The following is a 23,202-nucleotide window of genomic DNA, read 5'->3' as shown; positions in this document are numbered from 1 at the left end:
CACACATACCATCTCTCTCACCTGGTCACACTCTTCATTCTCCGGGGAACTCGTAAAAGTCACAAATGCGCACATTGTCTGATATTCTTCTATTTAGACAAACTAGCTCTTGAGCCAACCCCACTGTCAGAATGATGGGTACTTTTCAATGAACATAACAATTCTGCATAGTTTAACTCTAAAACATTCACATCATGGTGTGTATGCGTGTGTGTTGCACTGAGAGTATTTGCATAAAGAAACAAGAGGTGCCCATTCAGATGCCCGCTGAGGAACTGGAGAGACAACTATCAACCATCCAAAGTCTAAACACACAGCAAAGAAAGAACAAACAGAACACAGACAGAGGCGGTGCAGGGCCGAGTTCACCAGTAGAACTATCTTAGAGATGGCAAGAGCTGATCCTGCTCAATCAACTGTTCATGTGAAATCAACAGACTTTGAGATCAGTAAACAAATGGACACATCTACAGTGCATTTGGAAAGTATTCAGACTCCTTCACTTTTTCCACATTTTGGTACGTTATAGCCTTATTCTAAAATTGATTAAATTGTTTTGTTTACTGCACACAATACCCCATAATGACAAAGTAAAAATACAATTCTGAAATGTCACATTTATATAAGTATTCAGACCCTTTATTCAGTACCTTCTTGAAGCACCTTTGGCAGCGAGTCTCCTTGGGTATGACACTGCAAGCTTGGCACACCTGTATTTGGGGGGTTTCTGCCATCCTTCTCTGCAGATCCTCTCAAGCTCTGTCAGGTTGGATGGGGAGTGTCGCTGCACAGCTATTTTCAGGTCTCTCCAGAGATGTTCGATCGGGTTCAAGTCCGGGCTCTGGCTGGGCCACTCAAGGACATTCAGAGACTCCACTCCTGCGTTGTCTTGGCTGCCTACATAAAGCTGTCCCAACACAGCAGAGTCCTAACAGCAGTCTCTACACCTTGTCACTGCTACATCTGGGAATCAGCGAAGCCTTGTCTGGCAGCGAAACAGTTAATTTAGCCTCATTTACTGCCTTTAAAAAAACTGATATGACTGAATTGCTTAAACAAATGTGGTTTCTACTGACAATTGAGATGTACAAACTATGGCATAAGGGGACGACAAGCAGATAAGAAGCAATCCGTAATTTCGATTAAGACATTAATGAGCGAGCTAGGACAGACGTAGTCAATATACTTATTTGTTCAAAACTTTTGAAATGTACAGCGGCAGAACATGGGCCGTTCTTACAGTGTTCTCCCTGTATACCAAGTCAGAACCGTAGGATATACAAATGGGGCATATAAGCAGACAACGAAAGCTTTTACAATATTCTATGATTACATTTCTCTAAAACAGGTTATAGTCTGGATGTGCACCACCAAGTCAGAACAGTAGGTGAGATTCAGAGGTGAAAATAGACCCTGGATTTTGGAGCTGCCCTACTCAAGAAAGCATGTTTGTATGGAGGCTTTATTAACTCAATTATATACAGTTGAAGTCAGAAGTTTACATACAACTTAGCCAAATACATTTAAACTCAGTTTTTCAAAATTTAATCAGAGTAAAAATTCCCTGTCTTAGGTCAGTTAGGATCACAACTTTATTTTAAGAATGTGAAATGTCAGAATAATAGTAGAGAGACTGATTTTTTTCAGTTTTTATTTCTTTCATCGCATTCCCAGTGGGTCAGAAGTTTACATACACTCAATTAGTATTTCGTAGCATTGCCTTTAAATTGTTTAACTTGGGTCAAATGTTGTGGGTAGCCTTCCACAAGCTTCCCACAATAAGTTGGGTGAATTGTGGCCCATTCCTCCTGACAGAGCTGGTGTAACTGAGTCAGGTTTGTAGGACTCCTTGCTCGCACATGCTTTTTCAGTTCTGCCCACAAATGTTCTATAGGATTGAGGTCAGGGGCTTTGTGATGGCCACTCCAATACCTTGACTTTGTTGTCCTTAAGCCATTTTTCCATAACTTTGGAAGTATGCTTGGGGTCATTGTCCATTTGGAAGACCCATTTGCAACCAAGCTTTAACTTCCTAACTGATGTCTTGAGATGTTGCTTCAATATAACCACATAATTTTCATCCCTCATGACACCATCTATTTTGTGAAGTGCACCAGTCCCTCCTGCAGTAAAGCACCCCCACAACATGATGCTGCCACCCCTGTGCTTCACGGTTGGGATGGTGTTCTTTGGCTTACAAGCCTCCACCTTTTTCCTCCAAACATAACGATGGTCATTATTGCCAAACAGTTCTATTTTTGTTACATCAGACCAGAGGACATTTCTCCAAAAAGTACGATCTTTGTCCCCATGTGCAGTTGCAAACTGTAGTCTGGCTTTTTTATGGTGGTTTTGGAGCAGTGGCTTATTCCTTGCTGAGCGGCCTTTCAGGTTATATCGATATAGGACTCGTTTTACTGTGGCTATAGATACTTTTGTACCAGTTTCCTCCAGCATCTTCACAAGGTCCTTTGCTGTTGTTCTGGGATTGATTTGCACTTTTCACACCAAAGTATGTTAATCTCTAGGAGACTCCTTCCTGAGCGGTATGACGGCTGAGTGGTCCCATGGTGTTTATACTTGCGTACTATTGTTTGTACAGATCAAAATGGTACCTTCAGGCATTTGGAAATTGCTCCCAAGGATGAACCAGACTTGTGGAGGTCTACAATTTTTTTCTGATGTCTTGGCTGATTTATTTTGATTTTCCCATGATGTCAAGCAAAGATGCACTGAGTTTGAAGGTAGGCCTTGAAATTCATCCACAGGAACACCTCCAATTGACTCGGATGATGTCAATTAGCCTATCAGAAGCTTCTAAAGCCATGACATCATTTTCTGGAATTTTCCAAGCTGTTTTAAGGCACAGTCAATTTAGTGTATGTAAACTTCTGACCCACTGGAATTGTGATATGGTAAATTATAAGTGAAATAATCTGTCTATTAACAAATGTTGGAAGAATTACTCATGTCATGCACAAGTAGATGTCCTAACTGACTTGCCAAAACTATAGTTTGTTAACAAGAAATTTGTGGAGTGGTTGAAAAACAAGTCTTAACAACTCCAACATAAGTGTATGTAAACTTCTGACTTCAACTGTATATATTTTTCATTACATTGTTTGCAAACTGATATGTGACACGTATTAATGCCAAAATAACATGCAAACAGGCAACATATATAAAACATTTTTTACAAGAAATTATTTCATTTATATATATATTTTTTTATGGTAAAAACCTGCCCTGAATGATGGGTAGCCACTGCACCTGAGCTCAATTTCGAGTCTCAAAGCAAACGGTCTGAAATCTTATGTAAATAAGCTATTTCTGTTTTGTTTTTTTATATACACATTGCTAACATTTCAAAAAACATTTTTTCATTTTGTCATTATGGAGTATTGTGTGTAGATTGATGAGGGAAAAAAATATTTACCTTTTAGAATAAGGCTGTAACGTAACAAAATGTGGGAAAAGTGGAGGGGTCTGAATACTTTCCGAATGCACTGTAGATGTGAAGCAATAAGTATTGCCTGGACACAGCCCTTAGCAGTGGTATATTTCCCATATACCACACCCCCCCTTGCCTATTTGCTTAAATATACCACAGCTGTCAGCATTCAGCTCATCTGAAATACTTACCCACCACATCGCCTGGCCCTAGCAAATCCTGATCCTCATGAGACAGGCTGAAAAGTGTTTGCTGAAAAAAAAAGAAGGCTGTAGGCCTATTTAGTACAATCTGATAACAACATCAGATTGTCAACAAAATAATGTGAATGTTCAATCTTGAATTAAGCAATAACATTTATCTACCAGTAGCCTAATAAAAAAGGTATTGAACAGGCAGTGCTATAATGAATCTTCGAATGGGAGATTGACGAGGTTAGGGGCGTGTGTGACGCGTGTAGCTGTGGCAGACACTCGTCCACGGAGAATAGAAGAGAGAGAGAGAGCGTGCAGGGGAGGGAGGAGGAACTAAAAGAAAAAAGTTCAAACTAAAAATGGCTTCCTTGTCTTTGGAGTCTGCAGAACAATCCGAGAATAGCACGGAGGAGTCTACCCAAGAGGCCGCTCTGGTAAAAGAGGAGACGGATCCGGATGAAGTTTCAGAACAATTGCTAAAAACTTTCCAGAACTCGGCGCTCAGCTTTTCGACAGATCAAGTAGCATGTCTGTGCGAAGCCCTTCTACAGGCGGGCAATGTGGATCGCCTGTGGAGATTCCTATCAACCATCCCTCCTTCGGCCGAGCTGCTACGTGGCAACGAGACGCTGCTCAAGGCCCAGGCACTAGTCGCTTTCCACCGGGAAGAATTCAAGGAGCTGTACGCAATATTGGAAAGCCACGACTTCCACCCCAGCAACCATGGGTTCCTGCAGGACCTCTACTTGCAGGCGCGCTACAAGGAGGCGGAGAGGTCCCGAGGTCGTAGCCTGGGCGCCGTGGACAAGTATCGGCTTCGGAAGAAGTTTCCCCTGCCGAAAACAATCTGGGATGGAGAGGAGACTGTGTATTGTTTCAAAGAGAAGTCTCGCAATGCACTGAAAGAGTGTTACAAAGGCAACAGGTATCCCACTCCAGACGAGAAGAAAAACTTGGCCAAAGTGACTGGACTCTCCCTCACGCAAGTTAGCAATTGGTTCAAGAACCGACGGCAGAGAGACCGAACCCCGTCCGGTACCAACAGCAAAAGGTAGGCTATGCATTCTTTTTATACATCTTGTTACCACGTACACCATGAAAACCTTTATTTGAAACAACGTTTCATACACGATTGCATGTCAAAGATCAATGTCAAAATGGTTCCTCTTAAAATAAAACGTTTGTATGTAGTGTCATTTGCATAGTTGTTTATTGTTAGGGGCAGGCAGACTATGGGAGTTAATATAGCCTATACTGCTGTACACCGCACACACACGCTGTTCTAATATTTTATTTTATTTGACTCATAAACAATGTTCACCGAGATTCTCCTGCTCATATGAGTAGGAGTGAGCGCTAGAAAGTAGCCTAACGTGGTAACCAATTCTTACCTAAATGGATCTGTCAGCGGCAATATTATTTTAGTGTTCCAAACATGTTCTATGTAATGCAGACTTTTCTAAAGAATGGGCTCGACTGTGCGGTTGATCTCAACTACGGTTAATGTTCAGCATATTTCAATCAAATTCCATCAATCCCTGCAGTAACTACATCAATCTGCGCATGAACTCTGACAGTGATAACGCCACACATGTCTTAGAGAGCACGATTGGGAGCAAGAGCATGTTGCTTTGTTGTGAAATGTGAGATCCGGGCGCCCATTGTGGCTCAAGTTTCCTGAAATCCTGCACCGCAAAGTCTCCCGACGGACCTCGGCGCGCTGCCGATGCTCTGCACCGCTGGGGGAGCGGGAGCGAACATAGAGGAAATGGTGTTGATGCTGGGAAACAAAAGGAGGAAATATATCTAAAACCTTTCAAATGTATTCAGCTCTCCTGTGCACATTTTAAACCCCAAAAACGTTGTTTTATTTTACTGCAGGACTACAGGCACTCGCTTTTTTACACTCGCTTTGGCCAGGGAGGTTGGCAGCTTAAATGCAGCACAGCTACACAGGAAATTGGGTTTTCAATGTGTCAGTTGTTGATGTACTTTATTACCATATGTGTAGAGAGGAAGGTGTGTGTGTGTGGAGATAAAAAATAAGAAAAAAAAAGAATGCCAATCATCCCCCATGCAGTCCTGTCTTTATCTTCTCTATGGGCAGTGGGCGGCTGGGGGACTGTGTTAACCGTACTGCTTTAGTGCACCAGGATAGTTGAGGACATACACATCACATACTGTGTAAACCATAGGATCAGAGGAGATTCACTGACTGTTATTGACCTACCATGTGTTGTAACATTTAAATCCATTTCTCCTTTTCCATGCCATCTATCATGCAATCCTTGCCTACTCCCCCTTCTTCCATATGCTGTCTCTGTTCATTGTCTCTCTCACCCCACGGTTCACTCACCCTATCTTTCTCCTCTGCTCCTCCCCTGTGTTTTGTCAGTGAGTCCGATGGTAACCACAGCACAGACGATGAGGGTGATGACATCTCAGACAAACCAGAGGACATTGTGGGCTCCACAGCCTCCATCTCCCTCTCTGGCACCCCCTGCAGCACTGGAGGCCAGCTCTTCCTCAACGGGGCAGGTGGGTTCCTCACCGCCTCCCACCCCTTACTCATCAACGGGGGCTCCCTGATCTCCGGGGCAGGGGGTGGCGTCATCATCAACGGGCTGACCCTGAGCGATGGTCACACGGTTACCCTCAGCCCCATATCGGCTAACTCACCTCTGCTCTTCAATGGAGCGCAGGTCATATCCAAGAGCAGTGAGGATATGGGTCTTGAGGGCCAGGGGGTTATGGCCATGGAGGCCCAGCCCAGCTCTGCCATCTCCCTCCCTCTGACAGAGGATCTTAAGACGGACAATGTAAGCCTGACGAACCCCTCAACCATCCCCACCCTGGACTTCATCAATGTCCCAGAGGGGATGGTTCTCAAAGCCGAGGACATCCAGACAGTCTCTCCTTCCTCCTTGTCTTCCCCCTCAACATTCTCCCCCACCTCCCTTTCCTCCCTGGTTCTGACTCAAAATGGCTGCCTCTCCGACACCCTCACCCTTCCGGTCTCTATGTCCTCTCCGGGTGTGGTCATCTCCAGCCCTGTAGTGGGCCTCCCCAGCCAGCAGGGGGAGTATGTGGTGTTTGCCACGGCTGGTTCTCAGCTCACCCCCTCCAGCTCCATCTGCCAGGTGGTGTCCTCCTACAGCTACTCCACCCCACAGGTATTCTCCCTGCCTCAGGTGGTGCCCTCCATCCAGGGTGTCCCCGTATCCCAACTGGTCCAACACACACCTGGAGGCCAGGTGTCCCAGTGTCCCCAGTTAATCCCGGTGTCCCCCCTCACCTCCTCTCTCCCCCAGGGCACCCTCTCCCAGTTCCAGGCCCACCAGACTCTGAACATTGCCCCCCGCCTCGCCCAACCCCTCCCCCAGCATCATACTAGTTCCTCTACGTTGGGAGAGGGAACCACCATCCTCTCCCTTTCCCAGCTCCCCAACGGACAGCTCCCCCAGGGACTCACACTCCAGCTGGGTGAACAGACCTCAGCTACCATCCCCACTCTGACCCAGATCCAGTCCCCACTAGGCCATCACCAGATCATCTCTCAGTCCAAAGAGACAATCCCAGGCCAGTTGGTTCCCCTCTCCCTGCCCCAGCTGGTGCCTGTCTCCTCCACGGGACAACTCTCCTTCCCTCAGGTGGGCCCGTCCACCCCTTCTCTATCTGGATCTGGTGGAGCCTTCCAGATCCTAACCTCGGCCCCTGGAGGTGGGATGACTCAGGGGCCCTTCAGGATAAACCAGCTGGGACCCCTCCAGACTGTAGTCCCCCCGACCAGCATGGCTCCTGGTGTCCAGCTCCTCAACTCCGGGGTCATTCAGCTCCCCTCCGCCTCGCCAGGTAACTTAAGACTTGGACACACTGAGAAGACTGACTGCCGATTGGTACTTAGGTACTGTCGGCATTCAACTTTTTGTTGTTCACATCATATCGATCAACCGCTGATCAGATCGTTAAAATACTCCAGGCCACAAGGTGGCGGTAGCTTTTTTAAGCTTTGTTTGGCTTTTGCTTGATAGCTAATGTTAGCTAACTATCAAGGTGTGCTAATGTTATTGCTAGCGAGCTAGCTAGAATTTGTAGTAATGTGGCCATCTGGCTAGTAACAACAACTAGATAACTTAAGTAGCTAGCAACATTATAGGTCATTAAATCAACATGGATTTGTTTTTGAATGAAGTAGCTGACTGTTAGCCGTCAACAATCAGTGCAGTAGCTAGCTAGCTTTGTTGTGCTAACTGGCAAATGGTTATCCTAACTGTTTAGCTAATGTTAGCTAGCAATGGAACTGGCACTGGCAGTATGGGATAGTGGAGAGTGAATGAAGTGATTTATTCATCATCTTGCTAGATGGCTAGTTCACAAACTCTAGGCAGCATTCTGGCTTCTCCTTAGTTGTCAGCCATTTGCTTCGCCTACGAATACTTTGTGAACTACAATCCCGGGCACTGTGTTTTAAGGTTTAGAAATGTCAATAATCATCGCTTGCAATATGGCTTTTTGAAACATATGACCCTTATATTTCATCAGCGAGAAAGAGTCCTTCAAATCAAAATGATACAGTACATTTACTATAGCAGTTTTGTACAGAGCCATGCAGCTGTGTAATGGACCTGAGAGTCATGATAAAGTGCTAGCTAGATAGCTAGCTTGGTAAAGCAGCTAGTGTTATGTGTATTGTGCTGCACTTTACCACCCAATGTGTTTCATATGAAGTGTTGTGTGACTGCCTGGCTCAGTTAGCAAGCTAACGTGGGATTGATGTCACCAGGAAAAGGTGCCTTTTTTCCTTGTCTTCTGTTGATCCTCCTTTTTCGGAGAAGGTGGGAGCTGCATCCCAATATGGCGAGTGTGGGTGTGTTAAGGAAAGTAGTGGGTGTGTGAAGTGCTCTGCTATAGGTTAGACGTTTTTTTGATTGAGTGGTGTTTTAATTTTTTTTTTACTTCCATTCCTTACCCCACAACTACTGTAGATTGAGCTACGTTATCGCAAGAGTTTGGACTTCTATTTTGAAGCTAGAGGATGAATCTGAGTAGTATTTCACTGGCAGTTCTACATTAATTGTATATTATCAATTCTACCTGACGATTTGTTTATTTCGTTTTTTAAAGTACTGGTGATGGGTGTACTGTTGCTTCATGCGTTGTATGCGCGTGCTTACTGTGACTGTCAACCTGATACTAGGGAGCTACTTCCCACGCCATTGCCGGAGAGTAATGCTTGTCAAGCGGGAGCAAAGGGCACTGTGTCCCGGTGTTGTTGCTGTTTATGCCCTCCCCATTACCTAGGTCCCTGGACCTCGAAGCAAGTTGCATGTTTTCATTGCTCCCCTCTAATCAGGGACTGATTTTAGACCTGGGACATCAGGTGTGTGCAATTAATTATCAGGTAGAACAGAAAACCATCAGGCTCCAGATCTCATAGGGTAAGAGTTGAATACCCCTGATCTGGACTGTATGTGCATGTTTCAAGGTGACATCTAGATGGTTATCAATATTAGTTATACCATGTGTAGGTTACTATCCTAATTAAAATAAAATCATGGAAGGGGAAAAAAGTGGCCACGTTAGCTACCGCCGGTGACGCGACCGTGGTATCATGGGCAGGTCTCAGGTTGGCTGGCATGTCCATACAACACCGGTGCACTGGTCGCTGGCTTATCGACTCGTCGTGCAGCCCAATCAGCCACGCGAAATGGTCTTTAGTGGCAACAAATCTGCCCAATTAGCTGATTCTCTTACCACACATCCACTCGCCCATACTCCGGTTGCCATGTTGAACTGCAGCTACCCAGAGTTGTCTTTTTGGCTTCCCTACAGGGGGTTTGTGCTCTCTGATCGTCTCAGATTCAAGTCGTGAAGAACGTCAAGTTCGTCGGTACGCAACAAGAGGTGTCTTTTTGTTCTAACAAGAGAATGGCCTCCTACTGTGCTATTGGCAGTCAGTCTTCTCCGAGTGTCTGACATTATTGAGTCATTTGCTTTTTAGGGAAAATATAGCTATGTCATTGTTGGTTGATGAAATGCTAACATATTTCCCACTACTACTTCCCTACTAATTCCTCCACTTCCACCTCTCCTCTGTCCTGTAGGGAATCTCCTCTATGGTGGAAGCCCCATCCTGAGTTACCAGAACGGCAAGCTGATCCTAACTATCCCAGCTGGCATCCAGTTCGGCAGCCTGCCCATGAAACCCGTCCCTGAGGCTTCTAACCACCACACCAACGGAGTAGGCCCTGGACTCACCCTCAACCCTGTAATCCAACCTACACCTACCCTCCTCCCAGTCTCCACCTCCGTCCCAACGTCCAACACCCTCCAGACATCCCCCCTCTGCTTCATCAACTCCTCTCCGCTCTACTGCAATCCTGAGATGGGTGTCCCCACCAACCAGCCCCACTCCACCACCTCCCCACACACCCTGGACCTCTCTGCCACCCACACCCCTCCCAATGCCCTCACCCCAGAGAGCATGCTCTCCCTCAGCCCCATGTGCAGTGGAGTGACCCCCACCACTCAGCTCTCCCACACCACCTGGAGCCCTGTCCCCCTCTCCACCTCTGCCAGCCTGACTATGTTTGACGTCCGTGGGAAGGGAGATCTGCCCGAGGACCCGCCTCTGCTGGACCTACCTGGAGGCGAGGCCCTGCTACTAGGCAGCACCTCTCCAGAACAGGATGTGGACAGGGGGTCGCCGTTGGGGGACCCAGTGGAGATGGATGGAGACCCCAAGATCCTCACCCAGCTACAATCAGTCCCTGTGGATGATGGGTTGGGGCTGTAATCCAGTCCCCCAGCCCACACCACCACAAACTGTTATAGAACAATCTGGAAGGTTTTGTTTGTCTGACCTCAGTGCTCCCCTGGCTAGGTTTGCATTGAGGAGTGGACAGGCTTTGACTCGTAAGAGAAAGGTGCTTTGACTAAATAAATCCTCTGCCGATGATCCTTTGGATAAACCGTCATGGGATAGGCTGATTGTATGCAACGCGGAATGACCTGGAGGATGGCCTTTCATACAGGCTAGCCTATTCCCTGATTTGTGTTACTCAACTGTCCACTGCTTAGTCTCCACAATTTAAGCACTCATCTGCCTTCCATAAGCCCAGAGCCCTTCCTGTGTCCAGTCAGAGCACAACGTTTATTTGTAAGGACATTCTGCTACTTTTGTGCACAGACGTGCGTTTCAGCCAAGACTATTTGTACTACAAGGGAATGAATGCCTTGGGTTTTATATGTGGTGTTGGTTGAGCAGTATGCCACGGCCAGGCTCTGTCTTAAGTCTCTAAACACAGTCAAATGCAGACACAGACGAGCGTTCAGTCCTGTTGAGTTGGTGGTTCTGCATGGCTGGCTGCTCACTCTAGTGTTGGTGTAGTTTTGAGTGCTGCCGAGTATTGCACGGTTTGGCCTCGGTGAAGGCTACAGAGAGTGGACTGACAGTGGCACCAGAGACCCCGGACTTCTAGCTTTGAGATGGACTGTGTACCCCTCTCTGTCAAAACTGGTCACCAGTGTCACCGCATCAAGGGCGCCGGCTCATCATTTAACTACATGTTGGTATAAATGCTAAGCGCTATCGCATCTGAGGTATGTAGGAGGAAATGGGAGTCCCCTGAGATTTCTTTTTTTATTTTTTATTTTTTTACTCTATGCAATCAATGCATGTTCCTCGTGTAAATATGACCATGTGACACAGATATGACATGTATTACAAGCAGTATGTAAGCAAGTCTAATTGGGATAGACCAAGCTTTTATTAACGACAAGCCTTTTTATACACTATGAAATCTCATGCGCGTGCACTACAAAACGCCTGATCACATTGTTGGATATTTCCAGTTGAATGCGCCACAATCGTACACTACATTGTATATTGCGTCTATGAATGACAAAAAAAAAATATTGTGTTCTTATATTACTTGTATGGGTTTGATCTAGACCTAGTAAGTGCCTTATTATCCAGTTGCTGAGGTTGGCGGGCCAGTTTTCTTGCCTTTTATCTTCAAAGTGAAGAATGTGTTCTACTCTTCACAAAATGTAAGCACCATTGATACAAGCTACTTCCCACATTGATGTTGAATGTGAGTTTTGTGATAACCCTTAACCCTCTTGAACTCCAGAGAAACGTAATCTAGTACTCTGTTGCGCGGCAGTTGCTCGTTTAGCGTGACTTAACGCCTACCATGACATAATAACCATTGAGATCTCCCTCCTCACTGTACGTTTTGCACATTTTCGTCCTTGTCATGTTTTACGTCTTTGGCGATGGCCAAATTCTATTCTGAAAACCTGCTGCCTTTGCTCTGTTCTTGACTAATTGCGCTCACTGTTCTGAAGGGGACGGGATAGGTCGAATCAGCTGGTTAAGTTTCAGGCAGCCTCTGTTTATCCTGATATCAGCAACAGTGAGTCATGAAGCCCTGAGAGCAGGCGGCAGGACTCCTAGAATGGAATGCTATCCAGCGAGACGTGGTGCAGATGTTCTCGCCATAAACTTTAAAATACTCACCATCTCTCCACAACCACAGCACAAATAGCAATTAGTTCTCTGGCCAACGGTACAACAACACTACTCTTCAGTGTCACTCCCAACTGTATGTTTTTGTTTGTGTATTTAAAGCATGTATCAATCATTTTCTAGTAGTAGCTTTGAATGAAAAAACGAGCCGTCCATGAGGAAATTGGACAAAGGAAAATGCATCAATGGACCTTCCCAGGGGCTGGCTGGTTGTACAGTCTCAGAATGTGTACAGTCGTGGCCAAAAGTTGAGAGAATGACACATATACATTTTCACCAGGTTTGCTGCTTCAGTGTCTTTTAGATATTTTTGTCAGATGTTACTGTGGAATACTGAAGTATAATTACAAGCATTTCATAAGTGTCAATGGCTTTTATTGACAATTACATGCAGTTGATGCAAAGAGTCAATATTTGCAGTGTTGACTGTTCTTTTTCAAGACCTCTGCAATCCGCCCTGGCATGCTGTCAATTAACTTCTGGGCCACATCCTGACTGATGGGCGCTCATTCTTGTATAATCAATGCTTGGCATTTGTCATAATTTGGGTTTTTGTTTGTCCACCTGCCTCTTGAGGATTGACCACAAGTTCTCAATGGGATTAAGGTCTGGGGAGTTTCCTGGTCATGGACCCAAAATATCAATGTTTTGTTCCCTGAGCCACTTGGAGCACCTTGCCATAAGGCAAAAGTGATAACTATCATGCTGGAAAAGGCATTGTTCGTCACCAAACTGTCCCTGGATGGTTGGGAGAAGTTGCTCTCAGAGGATGTGTTGGTACCATTCTTTTTTCATGGTTGTGTTCTTAGGCAAAATTGTGAGTGAGCCCACCTCCTTGGCTGAGAAGCAACCCCACACATGAATGGTCTCAGGATGCTTTACTGTTGGCATGACACATGACTGATGGTAGCGCTCACCTTGTCTTCTCCGGACAAGATTTGTTCCGGATGTACCAAACAATCGGAAAGGGGATTATGAGCAAATGACTTTACCCCAGTCCTCAGCAGTCCAATCCCTGTACATTTTGCAGAATATCAGTCTGTCCCTGATGTTTTTCCTGGAGAGAAGTGGCTTCTTTGCTGCCCTTCTTGACACCAGGCCATCCTCAAAGTCTTCGCCTCACTGTGCGTGCAGATGCACTCACACCTGCCTGCTGCCATTTTTGAGCAAGCTCTGTACTGGTGGTGCCCCGATCCCGCAACTGAATCAACTTTAGGAGACGGTCCTGGCGCTTGCTGGACTTTCTTTGGTGCCCTGAAGCCTTCTTCACAACAATTGAACCGCTCTCCTTGAAGTTCTTGATGATCCGATAAATGGTTGATTTAGGTGCAATCTTACTGGCAGCAATATCCTTGCCTGTGAAGCCCTTTTTGTGCAAAGCAATGATGACACCACATGTTGCCTTGCAGGTAACAATGATTGACAGAGGAAGAACAATGATTCCAAGCACCACCTTCCATTTGAAGCTTCCAGTCTGTTATTCAAACTCAATCAGCATGACAGAGTGATCTCCAGCCTTGTCAACACTCACACCTGTGTTAACGAGAGAATCACCAACATGATGTCAACTGGTCCTTTTGTGGCAGGGCTGAAATGCAGTGGAAATGTTATTTTGGGGGATTCCATTAATTTGCATGGCAAATAGGGACTTTGCAATTAATTGCAATTCATCTGATCACTCATCATAACATTCTGGAGTATATGCAAATTGCCATCATACAAACTGAGTCAGCAGACTTTGAAAATTAATATTTGTGTCATTCTCAACTTTTGGCCACTACTGTAGATAATGATGACATCACCACTTCTCAAATGATATTATACACGTACAATCTGAATAGGATGTTAATACCTGTAGCATTCACGTGCCAAAGGAATGTTGCAAGTTGTTTTTTATTGGTGTTTGGACTTTTTTTGTTGGTTCGGAGCGGTTTTTGTATACGATACTGTGCATGAGTTGGACACTAAAGGAGTGTGTGTGTGTGTTTTGTTTATCCATGAGCCCAACCCTTGTCTACATGTAGTGGTTTTTCTCTTTTAGTGTGTGGTGCTCCAAAGGCTGTTTGTGCACAATCTCCTACACACACACACACACACACACAGACACGTGTGCGCACACACACAACCTTCAGCTGAGTTATCCAAAGATATGAATTTTTTTAATGTACTTTTTAATAGCGAGTAAAGGGACTATTAGAATTTAATGTCTTTTGTCCTCTTTTGAGAGGTTGGTTTTGTACTTAAAGTTATTTTATTTTTTATATACAGTTTTATTGTGATTCTAATAAACTACATTTAGAATACATTTGTTTTGGGTGAATTTTGTAAATGTGAACGCTTCTCTATTTAAATCTCCATGTGAGATTCGTAGGGGTCAAGGGATCAAACTATTGAGTGCTTACACTACCAAATCACATTTTAGAAGCTCAATTTGGTTTGTAAATTAGATTTAAATACTCTTGTTTGAACAACACAATCATGCTTTCTATCTGGATGAATGGGTACACAACTGAGTACAATCTGGTGTGTGTGTGTGACTGTTTTTGTAACCCCCATGCTCTCAGGTTACCTGTGAGTTCAACATTGCCAGGGCGGGACCGGGTATGGATAAGGATATATATATATATATATATATATATATATATATTATATTATATTATATTATATTATATTATATATATATATATATATATATATATATATTATATATTATATATATACACACACGTTCACACAGACTTCACCCAACAGCAGCTCTCTCTAAAACATTTCCCTTCACTGAGAGAGTTGTGAAAGGTCAGAGGTAAGCCAACTAACCTTTTGACCTCTTGGTGTGCATGGGCTCCATCTCCATGGCGATGGTCTTCTCGGTAGAACAGGTGGCGTATGTGCGAGGTCCTTCTGCAGAGCGGACGCATGGAGCGCTTGACTGACTTCCTCTACACTCTTCCCCCCTCTACCTCCTCTTGCCTGGGGGGTCTGGAGAGCATCCTGAAGGCGCGGGCTGCCATGGCCTTCCATCTGGGGCGCTTCTCGGACCTCTACGCCCTCCTGGAGGGCTTCCACTTCTCCAATCGCAGCCACCCCCTGCTGCAGCAGCTCTGGCTGAGGGCACACTACCTGGAGGCCGAGTGTCAGAGAGGGCGCCCCCTTGGGGCTGTGGGGAAGTACCGCATACGCCGTAAGTTTCCCCTGCCAAGAACCATCTGGGATGGAGAGGAGACCAGCTACTGCTTCAAGGTACAGTGAATGAAATCTGCTAGGTTTGTTTGAGCAGATATTAATACTATATTTAATCATTATACTGCCTCAGCATGTTTGCTTCTTGTAAAACGAAATGTCCCTGGGACCTGGTCCATAATTAAGCTGTCTGTAATGCATTAGGTGTTGCATCTGAGTTTAGCCCTTGTGGTGTCAAGATGGGGTATGTCAAGACAAAAGGGACTTTCTACCTGGATATTAAGCCTACAGTGTGTTACACTCCGTCTGCTCCAAATGCACTGAACACCTGTCTTCACAGGACCAGTCAAAGCAATATGATGGCTGTAACGTCCCTCATCAGTGCAGATGAAGGGAAGGAGATGAGGAGCAGAGGCCTCTTACTGCTACCATGAACTTTAAATCATTAACCTACTTGTTTCAGAAATCCGAGGTTAATGTTCCTCTTTACAGGAGAAATCCCGGAGTGTGCTGTGGGAGTGGTATTACTGTAAACCCTACCCTTCACCACGTGAGAAACGAGCGCTTGCGGCCGCCACCGGTCTCACCGCCACCCCGGTGAGCAACTGGTTCAAGAACAGACGGCAACGAGACCGAGCAGCTCACGGTACTACCGGGTGAGTCTTCACTTTCTCCTTCTAATACATTTCATGAGAAATAGTTCTAACGTTCTAAAATAGTTCTTTAATTTTTATTGACTACATTAGTCATTTAGCTGACAGCTTTGCAGTGGACTACCACTGCCCTCTTCTGGCACAACCAGGGAACTGACGTGCTCTCTCTCTCTCCTCTTAGGGAACAGAAAGGTTGTGGACCACCTCTTGGCTCCAACAGAACCCCAGGAGCAGCATATCCAAAGGCCTACCCCTTCTCTGACAATGGACGTTCACCTCCAGGCAGCCCCAGTCCCCTCTTCTCCTGTTCACAGCCCCCACTTCTGAGCCATATGGGTGGGGGACAACTCTGAATCTCTTCACTACCTGAGCCATCATGTATAGTCGGCTCACTTCATAGGCACGATTCACTTGTCCTGCCAGAAATGTATGTAAGACCATTCAATCTTTTGAGTAGCGTAGTTTCATGATACCCTGTACCGAAAACTGTAGGTTGTGTTAAATCAAAGTCAAAAGCAAAACATTTTTTAAATAGTTTAATTGAAAACACAAATGTGTCATCAGACCTAATCATTGACAAGCACTTGAAGCATTTGGGAATAAACAATATGGTTTGAAAAAAAATGTGCTCCCATATCATGCTTCCTGAACACAACCCAGGTTGCAGCTGAGAGAAACCACGGCCAAATGTTAGTACAGCCAGAACAAGCACACAGCCTCTCCCACTGTATGTCCCATAGGGACGGGTGTGAGATGATTCCTATTCACTGAGCTTAAACAACATCATCCAGTGTGTGCACGCAAGCTGCCTGCCTCCCGCAGAGGCAATCCGGCCTATTTAGATTCAGACTGACACTTTTGATTCAGCTGTGTTCTTATCCAGCTTATTTTCGCCCAGCACCTTCTCTGATTGAAGCCGTTTTTGAAATCAGCACTCTGGTAAGATGTGAGACAGATGACATGCTAAACCAAGCCTGGGCCGGAAACCTCTTGGGGAGAGGTAATGCATACAGAAGATATCCAGTGATGGGACAACCATTTCAATGTCATTCATTGTTATGTTCAAGTTTTTTCGGTCACTGCCATGCTCTGTGAATACAACCGTCAATGTCAGCTCAACGAGCTTATGGCATGAAATCAAGTCTACAGTCTGATATTCACTGAGTGTTGGAAAATCACAACAGAGGACCATATAGCATAAAGAAAAGATTAGGTTAGTAGTGTTACCTTAAGACTTAAAAAAAAGAGGTGATGAGAATATTAAAATCCACAAAGGCCTCTTCCAGTTATTTTTCATGAACATGTACCATCAAGGTTTTTCTGTGATACAAGCTGCCAACATCCAGCAGGATCACTTGATGGTAGTTCTGCTCTCAGATCAATGTGTCTATGAGTGTTGGTTTCAGTGGATAGAACCTGTCCAGTGACACAGGAACATTATCTCTCCTAGTCTTTTGCAACGTCAGGGCAAAACTGCCCCAAACCCCTGTCTGTATTTCCTACACTGTGGTTAAAAGGTGTCCCATGTAATCTGTTGGTTCTCGGGTTATGGGACCAGTCCAATGGTGGGTCCAGGTGTGGTTAAAAGCCCAGGTACTCGGCCAGGAACACAGCCAGGATCTTGGTGAGGTTTTCCACTGTGGGTCGGTGCATGTTCTCCTCCGTGTCATCCAGCGTGTGCCAGAATGGGGGGAAGGGGGTGGCAATGACATGAAGCACAGGAACACCTGAGTTGGTGTGAAAGAAAGAAGAATTGCAGGATTTAAATGATTTCTTAAGACAGAATCCCATCAGCCGAGGCGACGAATTGTTGTGATAGTACAGTCGTGGCCAAAAGTTGAGTGACACATTTATTTCCACAAAGTTTGCTTCATTGTCTTTAGATATTTTTGTCAGATGTTACTATGGAATACTGAAGTATAATTACAAGCATTTCAAGTGTCAAAGGATTGACAATTACATGAAGTTGTTGCAAAGAGTCAATATTTGCAGTGTTGACCCTTTTTCCAAGACTTCTGCAATCCGCCCTGGCATGCTGTTAATTAACTTCTGGGCCACATCCTGACTGATGGCAGTCCATTCTTGCATAATCAATGCTTGGCGTTTGTCAGAATTTGTGGGTTTTTGTTTGTCCACCCGCCTCTTGAGGATTGACCACAAGTTCTCAATGGGATTAAGGTATGGGGAGTTCTGGCCATGGACCCAAAATATCAATGTTTGTGCAAAGCAATGATGGCGGTACGTGTTTCCTTGCAGGTAACCATGGTTGAGAGGAAGAACAATGATTCCAAGCACCGTTCACCTTTTGAAGCTTCCAGTCTGTTATTCAAACTCAATAAGCATGGCAGAGTAATCTCCAGCCTTGTCCTCGTCAACACTCTCACTTGTGTTAACGAGAGAATCACTGACATGTCAGCTGGTCCTTTTGTGGCAGGACTGAAATGCAGTGGAAATGTTATTTTGGGGGATTCAGTTAATTTGCATGGCAAAGAGGGACTTTGAAATTAATCTGATCACTCCATACAAAATTCTAGAGTATATGCAAATTGACCATCACACAAACTGAGGCAGCAGACTTTGAAAATTAATATTTTTGTTTCATTCTCAAAAAGTTTGGCCACGACTGTATGTCAGTTTGTCTGTATATGAGCACACCCTCCCACCTTTATGTAAGAAGGGAATGTGGTCATCCTGCACAGGGCCCAGGTACACGTCCTTCCTGAAGTAGGTCTGCTCAGAGGGGTGAGAGGTCAACAGACCCTGCCTGTGCAGCCTCTTCTCTGAGAGGGATGGATGGAGGAGAGTTAAAGCACAGAGTGCAGAAAGACAACGTCAATAAGGGAACTGACCCTCCCTGGGGTGTGTATGTTACCTGCAGCGATGAGACGGTCAAACCAGCGGGCAGTGTTGTCAAAGTGATTTACAATCAAAGGGTCTGGACCACCAAGCAGGTCCAGTAGAACAAAGAGATCCTAAAATGGACGGAGGTGAGAGTGAGTGGATGCCATATTTTAATGTGCACACAAAGGTGTCTTACCACAGCCTGCAGCAGGTTGGTGTGTGTGGAGCCTAGTGGGTGGGGTGTGTGTGCCATGCGCTCTGCCAGGTGCCTTGATCCATAGAGAGAGTCTGTGGCTGTCCACTCCTCAAACGACTCTTCTCCGTCAAAAAACACTAGCTGGAGGGTTACAGCAGATGCCTACAGCACAGAGACAGTGGGAGCAGGTAGGGTTTAATTGCATTAGATAGAGACAGGGGTGAGAATGTTCTGCTCTGTGCCAAATAAAGGCCAAGGCAATGTTATTTCATCACATCTCAATTCCCAACAACGTCACTCTTGCAGTTTATTTTCTTTTGTGTGAGGCTGCAGTGATGTCGCAGTTCGGCTGTGTGTGGTTGCGTGTATTTCTGACTACCAAAGTTAGTCTCTGGGGGGGGGGGACACTGCTAAACAGAGGATGGAGTCTGCTGCTAAAAACAGGGCTGCTCTCTGCAAGGCTACAGTCAGCACTTTTATATTCTACACTGCAGAGAGAGAGAGAGAGGGAGAGAGGAGGGGATAGAGAGTAGGGAGAGAAACCCAACTACTCAGCATCTCACCTCACTCTGTCTCCCTCACCAGTTCTCTGTTCTTTCCATTGCAGTATTTTATTCTGTTTATCTGAGTAAACTGCCTGCTGGCCTAAAAAAATATATATATTCTAAGCGGGGAAATCAGACGTGTGGTTGTGACCACAATGCCTGATAACACATTGTGCTCCTGCATTTTGTTTGCTGCCAACTTGGGACAGGTCTGCTTGAACATTTTACTGTTTATCTCTTATACAGACTAAACTGATAAATAGATCTAAAATGCAGTCCCGGGAAAAATAAATTGATGGACATGGTACCTGCTGATTGAGAGCTTTGAGCTGGGCGTCCAAGGCAGAAGCCAGCTCCAGGATCATGGCACAGGGCACCGCTGAGTCGCTGGCCCCCAGGAACACCCTCTCCGGGACCCGTGGGTCCGGGGGTAGGACCTTGGAGTCATAGTGGCAGGTCAGCAGCAGCCTGCGAGGGGCCCCGGGGTCAAGGGTCGCAACGATGTTGGAGAAAGTGACCTGACCCCGAGGCGTTGGCGACAGGAAAGAGTCGAGTTCTACTGTCCAGCCAGCGGAGAGGGAGGACAAGGTGGAGGAGATGTGCTGATATAAAGAAATGAGAAAAGGGTGTGAACTCGAGGCATTTCGTTTGATCTTTAACTAGAAATGATATACTCTTTCCTACATGAAAGTGCTGTGAGAAACCATATAAATGCATCATCATTATTATTATTATTGTCACCTAGTCCACCTGACCCACTCACTTGGCGTACGGCCTGGCTGCCCAGGGTTCCTGGGAGTCTCTCAATGAGGATGGGCCTAAGGTGAGTCTCCCACAGGCGTGATCCGTCTACCTGGGACACCAGCCGTCGCACTTGGGATGGAGAAGACTTACTGGCCTTATGGGATAACTGGAGCAGAGGAATGAGTGGGTGGGTGGTAGAGAGAGAGAGCAAGAGATGACCTCATGGAATAGAACACACAACAACAAACCTCAAATCACTGAAGCCCTCAGTGACACCATTCTGTGTGCCAACTGTACTTGAACAACAATCACTACCGCAACTGTAAATGGTACAGTAATTGATTGAGTTTAGTTCCTTACCCGGTCTTTTGCCAAATCTACGACGGGGATTCTGTTGTTGCGGTTGCTGCTTGTTTCGTTGGACAAATACAAGCCCAACACCATAGCAAGAGTCAGCACACCCAAGAGACAGAAGACCAGTACCCGAGCACGGGGCATCCGAACCGAGTTGCAACCAGGGAGAGCATCGTTATTCGCCTGCAAAGGCTTGTACCGTCGACTAGTTCTCGACATAACAAAGCTTTCTAAAACGCGGTTTGAACGAAAAAGACCCGTATCTCTATAACTGAAACTCACGGCAGCTGCTCGGTCCCTGTTGGCCCGATCTACAGCTACGTGTCATTCCCCGAACTGAACTTACAGTGAAACCACCTATTATGTGGTTAGATAGAGTCCTCAATTCAGCTTAGCGTCTTATTTGGAAGTTTTCGCAGTATTGCACCAGACGTTGCTCATTTATTTTATAATAGTATTGTTATAGCTTGTATTTGCAACGCCCTACCTCGACTCCTAAATAATAGTATCTAGGCTACCCTAAGCCCCCCTTGGCATTTATACAAATTATACTCTACTCCTTCATGGTAACATGTACTTCTACATGCCAAACCCATCTTTCAATGAGGCCTGTTATGATCTATCCTCGGTATCCGATCAGTCTAGTGTCATCCTTAGGCTTGCTTCATTGGAGTTGAACATTTATCGATATCATGAATCTATCGATGGTTAGGCTACTCTTCCTTATCTAGAAATCCGTTGTCCTCAAATGTCTTACACCTGATTTCGGCTTTTATTTTCAATAGGTAGATGCAGCAACTAACGTGGTTTGTAACTAACGTGGTTCTGTAGCTTCTCACCCAACTGAAGTAATCGAATCCACTGATAACGCAACACAACTTGCTTTTTTTGGTGCCTGATTTCCGGGTTTTCGTTGACAGTGACGAGGCAAGGGTTTATTTTAAAGGCGCAGTCCCCGTCTGACAGCTCTCTTACTAAGCATCTATAGGCTAGCTAACTACTCAACAGAAATATTTGTTAAGGTATCTGTGACCAACAGATGCATATCTATATTCCAAGTCATGTGAAATCCATAGATTAGGGCCTAATGCATTTATTTAAATTGACTGATTTCCTCATTTGAACTTTAACTCAGTAAAATCTTTGAAATTGTTGAATGTTGCGTTTATAGTTTTGTTCATATGTTAGAGCAATCTGAAGGTCGATGACCAATGGTTGATGCATGCAGTGTTTGAGCCAGAGGAACGTGCCCGTTACGATGTTGCCACTTCTATCCAATGACATTACTGTTCCAGTTGGTTCCATTCAGGGTTTCATTTGAGGATTCAGTAGATGCATTGTATGCCTCAGGTCACATGCACAAGTACAAACAAAACCTGTTCATGTCATCAAATAGTTAAATTGACTCTGTCAATCACCACATTCTCATCGGAAGACTCAACAGCCTTGGTTTCTCAAATGATTGCCTCGCCTGGTTCACCAACTACAGTGCCTTGCGAAAGTATTCGGCCCCCTTGAACTTTGCGACCTTTTGCCACATTTCAGGCTTCAAACATAAAGATATAAAACTGTATTTTTTTGTGAAGAATCAACAACAAGTGGGACACAATCATGAAGTGGAACGACATTTATTGGATATTTCAAACTTTTTTAACAAATCAAAAACTGAAAAATTGGGCGTGCAAAATTACAATTTAAAAAAAAAAATTAATAAATAAAAAGTACAGTTTTATATCTTTATGTATGAAGCCTGAAATGTGGCAAAAGGTCGCAAAGTTCAAGGGGGCCGAATACTTTCGCAAGGCACTGTACTTCTCCGACAGAGTTCAGTGTGTCAAATCTGAGGGCCTCTATGGGGATGCCACAGGGTTCAATTCTTGGGCCGACTCTCTTCTCTGTATACATCAATGCTGCCGCTCTTGCTGCTGGTGAGTCTCTGATCCACCTCTACGCAGACGACACCCTTCTGTATACTTCTGTCCCTTCTTTGGACACTGTGTTAACAACCCTCCAGATGAGCTTCAATGCCATACAACTATCCTTCCGTGGCCTCCAACTGTTCTTAAATACTAGTAAAACTAAATGCATGCTCTTCAACCGATCGCTACCTGCACCTGCCTGCCTGTCCAGCATCACTACTCTGACTTAGAATATGTGGACAACTACAAATACCTAGGTGTCTGGTTAGACTGCAAACTCTCCTTCCAGACTCACATAAAACATCTCCAATCCAAAGTTAAATCTAGATCGCCGAAGCCGATCCTCGACTTCGGCGATGTCATTTACAAAATAGCCTCCAACACCCTACTCAACAAATCGGATGCAGTCTATCACAGTGCCATCCGTTTTGTCACCAAAGCCCCATATACTACCCACCACTGTGACCTGTACGCTCTCGTTGGCTGGCCCTCGCTTCATACTCGCTGCCAAACCCACTGGCTCCAGGTCTACAAGACCTTGCTAGGTAAAGTCCCGCCTTATCTCCGCTCGCTGGTCACCATAGCAGCACCC

The 23,202-nt window shown here is 45.3% G+C and overlaps 2 protein-coding genes and 1 pseudogene across 3 annotated transcripts; 2 read left to right on the top strand and 1 right to left on the bottom strand.

Moving 5' to 3' along the window:
* Positions 1-3,683: 3,683 nt before the first annotated feature.
* Positions 3,684-11,442, top strand: LOC110507410 (homeobox protein SIX5). Its single transcript, XM_021587394.2, has 3 exons — positions 3,684-4,696; positions 6,041-7,497; positions 9,750-11,442. Exons 1-3 carry the CDS (start codon positions 4,005-4,007, stop codon positions 10,439-10,441), a joined length of 2,841 nt encoding a protein of 946 aa, XP_021443069.2. The 5' UTR covers positions 3,684-4,004; the 3' UTR covers positions 10,442-11,442.
* A 3,588-nt stretch (positions 11,443-15,030) lies between these two features.
* On the top strand, positions 15,031-16,628 carry LOC110507409 (annotated as a pseudogene).
* Positions 16,533-21,616, bottom strand: qpctla (glutaminyl-peptide cyclotransferase-like a). 2 transcript variants are annotated; one of them, XM_021587392.2, is made up of 7 exons: positions 20,698-21,616; positions 20,357-20,503; positions 19,902-20,195; positions 19,049-19,210; positions 18,884-18,983; positions 18,675-18,791; positions 16,533-17,738 (listed from the first exon to the last, which is right to left on the bottom strand). In XM_021587392.2, the coding sequence occupies exons 1-7, from the start codon at positions 20,908-20,910 to the stop codon at positions 17,593-17,595; spliced, it is 1,179 nt and encodes a 392-aa protein (XP_021443067.2). In that variant the 5' UTR covers positions 20,911-21,616; the 3' UTR covers positions 16,533-17,592. The 2 variants fall into 2 exon arrangements, with proteins under 2 accessions (XP_021443067.2, XP_021443068.2); XM_021587393.2 differs by having other exon boundaries at positions 20,357-20,467.
* Between the last annotated feature and the right edge of the window lie 1,586 nt (positions 21,617-23,202).

This window comes from Oncorhynchus mykiss, chromosome 27 (genome assembly GCF_013265735.2).
Source record: "Oncorhynchus mykiss isolate Arlee chromosome 27, USDA_OmykA_1.1, whole genome shotgun sequence".
Classification (NCBI taxonomy): Eukaryota; Metazoa; Chordata; class Actinopteri; order Salmoniformes; family Salmonidae; genus Oncorhynchus; species Oncorhynchus mykiss.
This window is presented reverse-complemented; position numbering and strand designations above follow the sequence as displayed.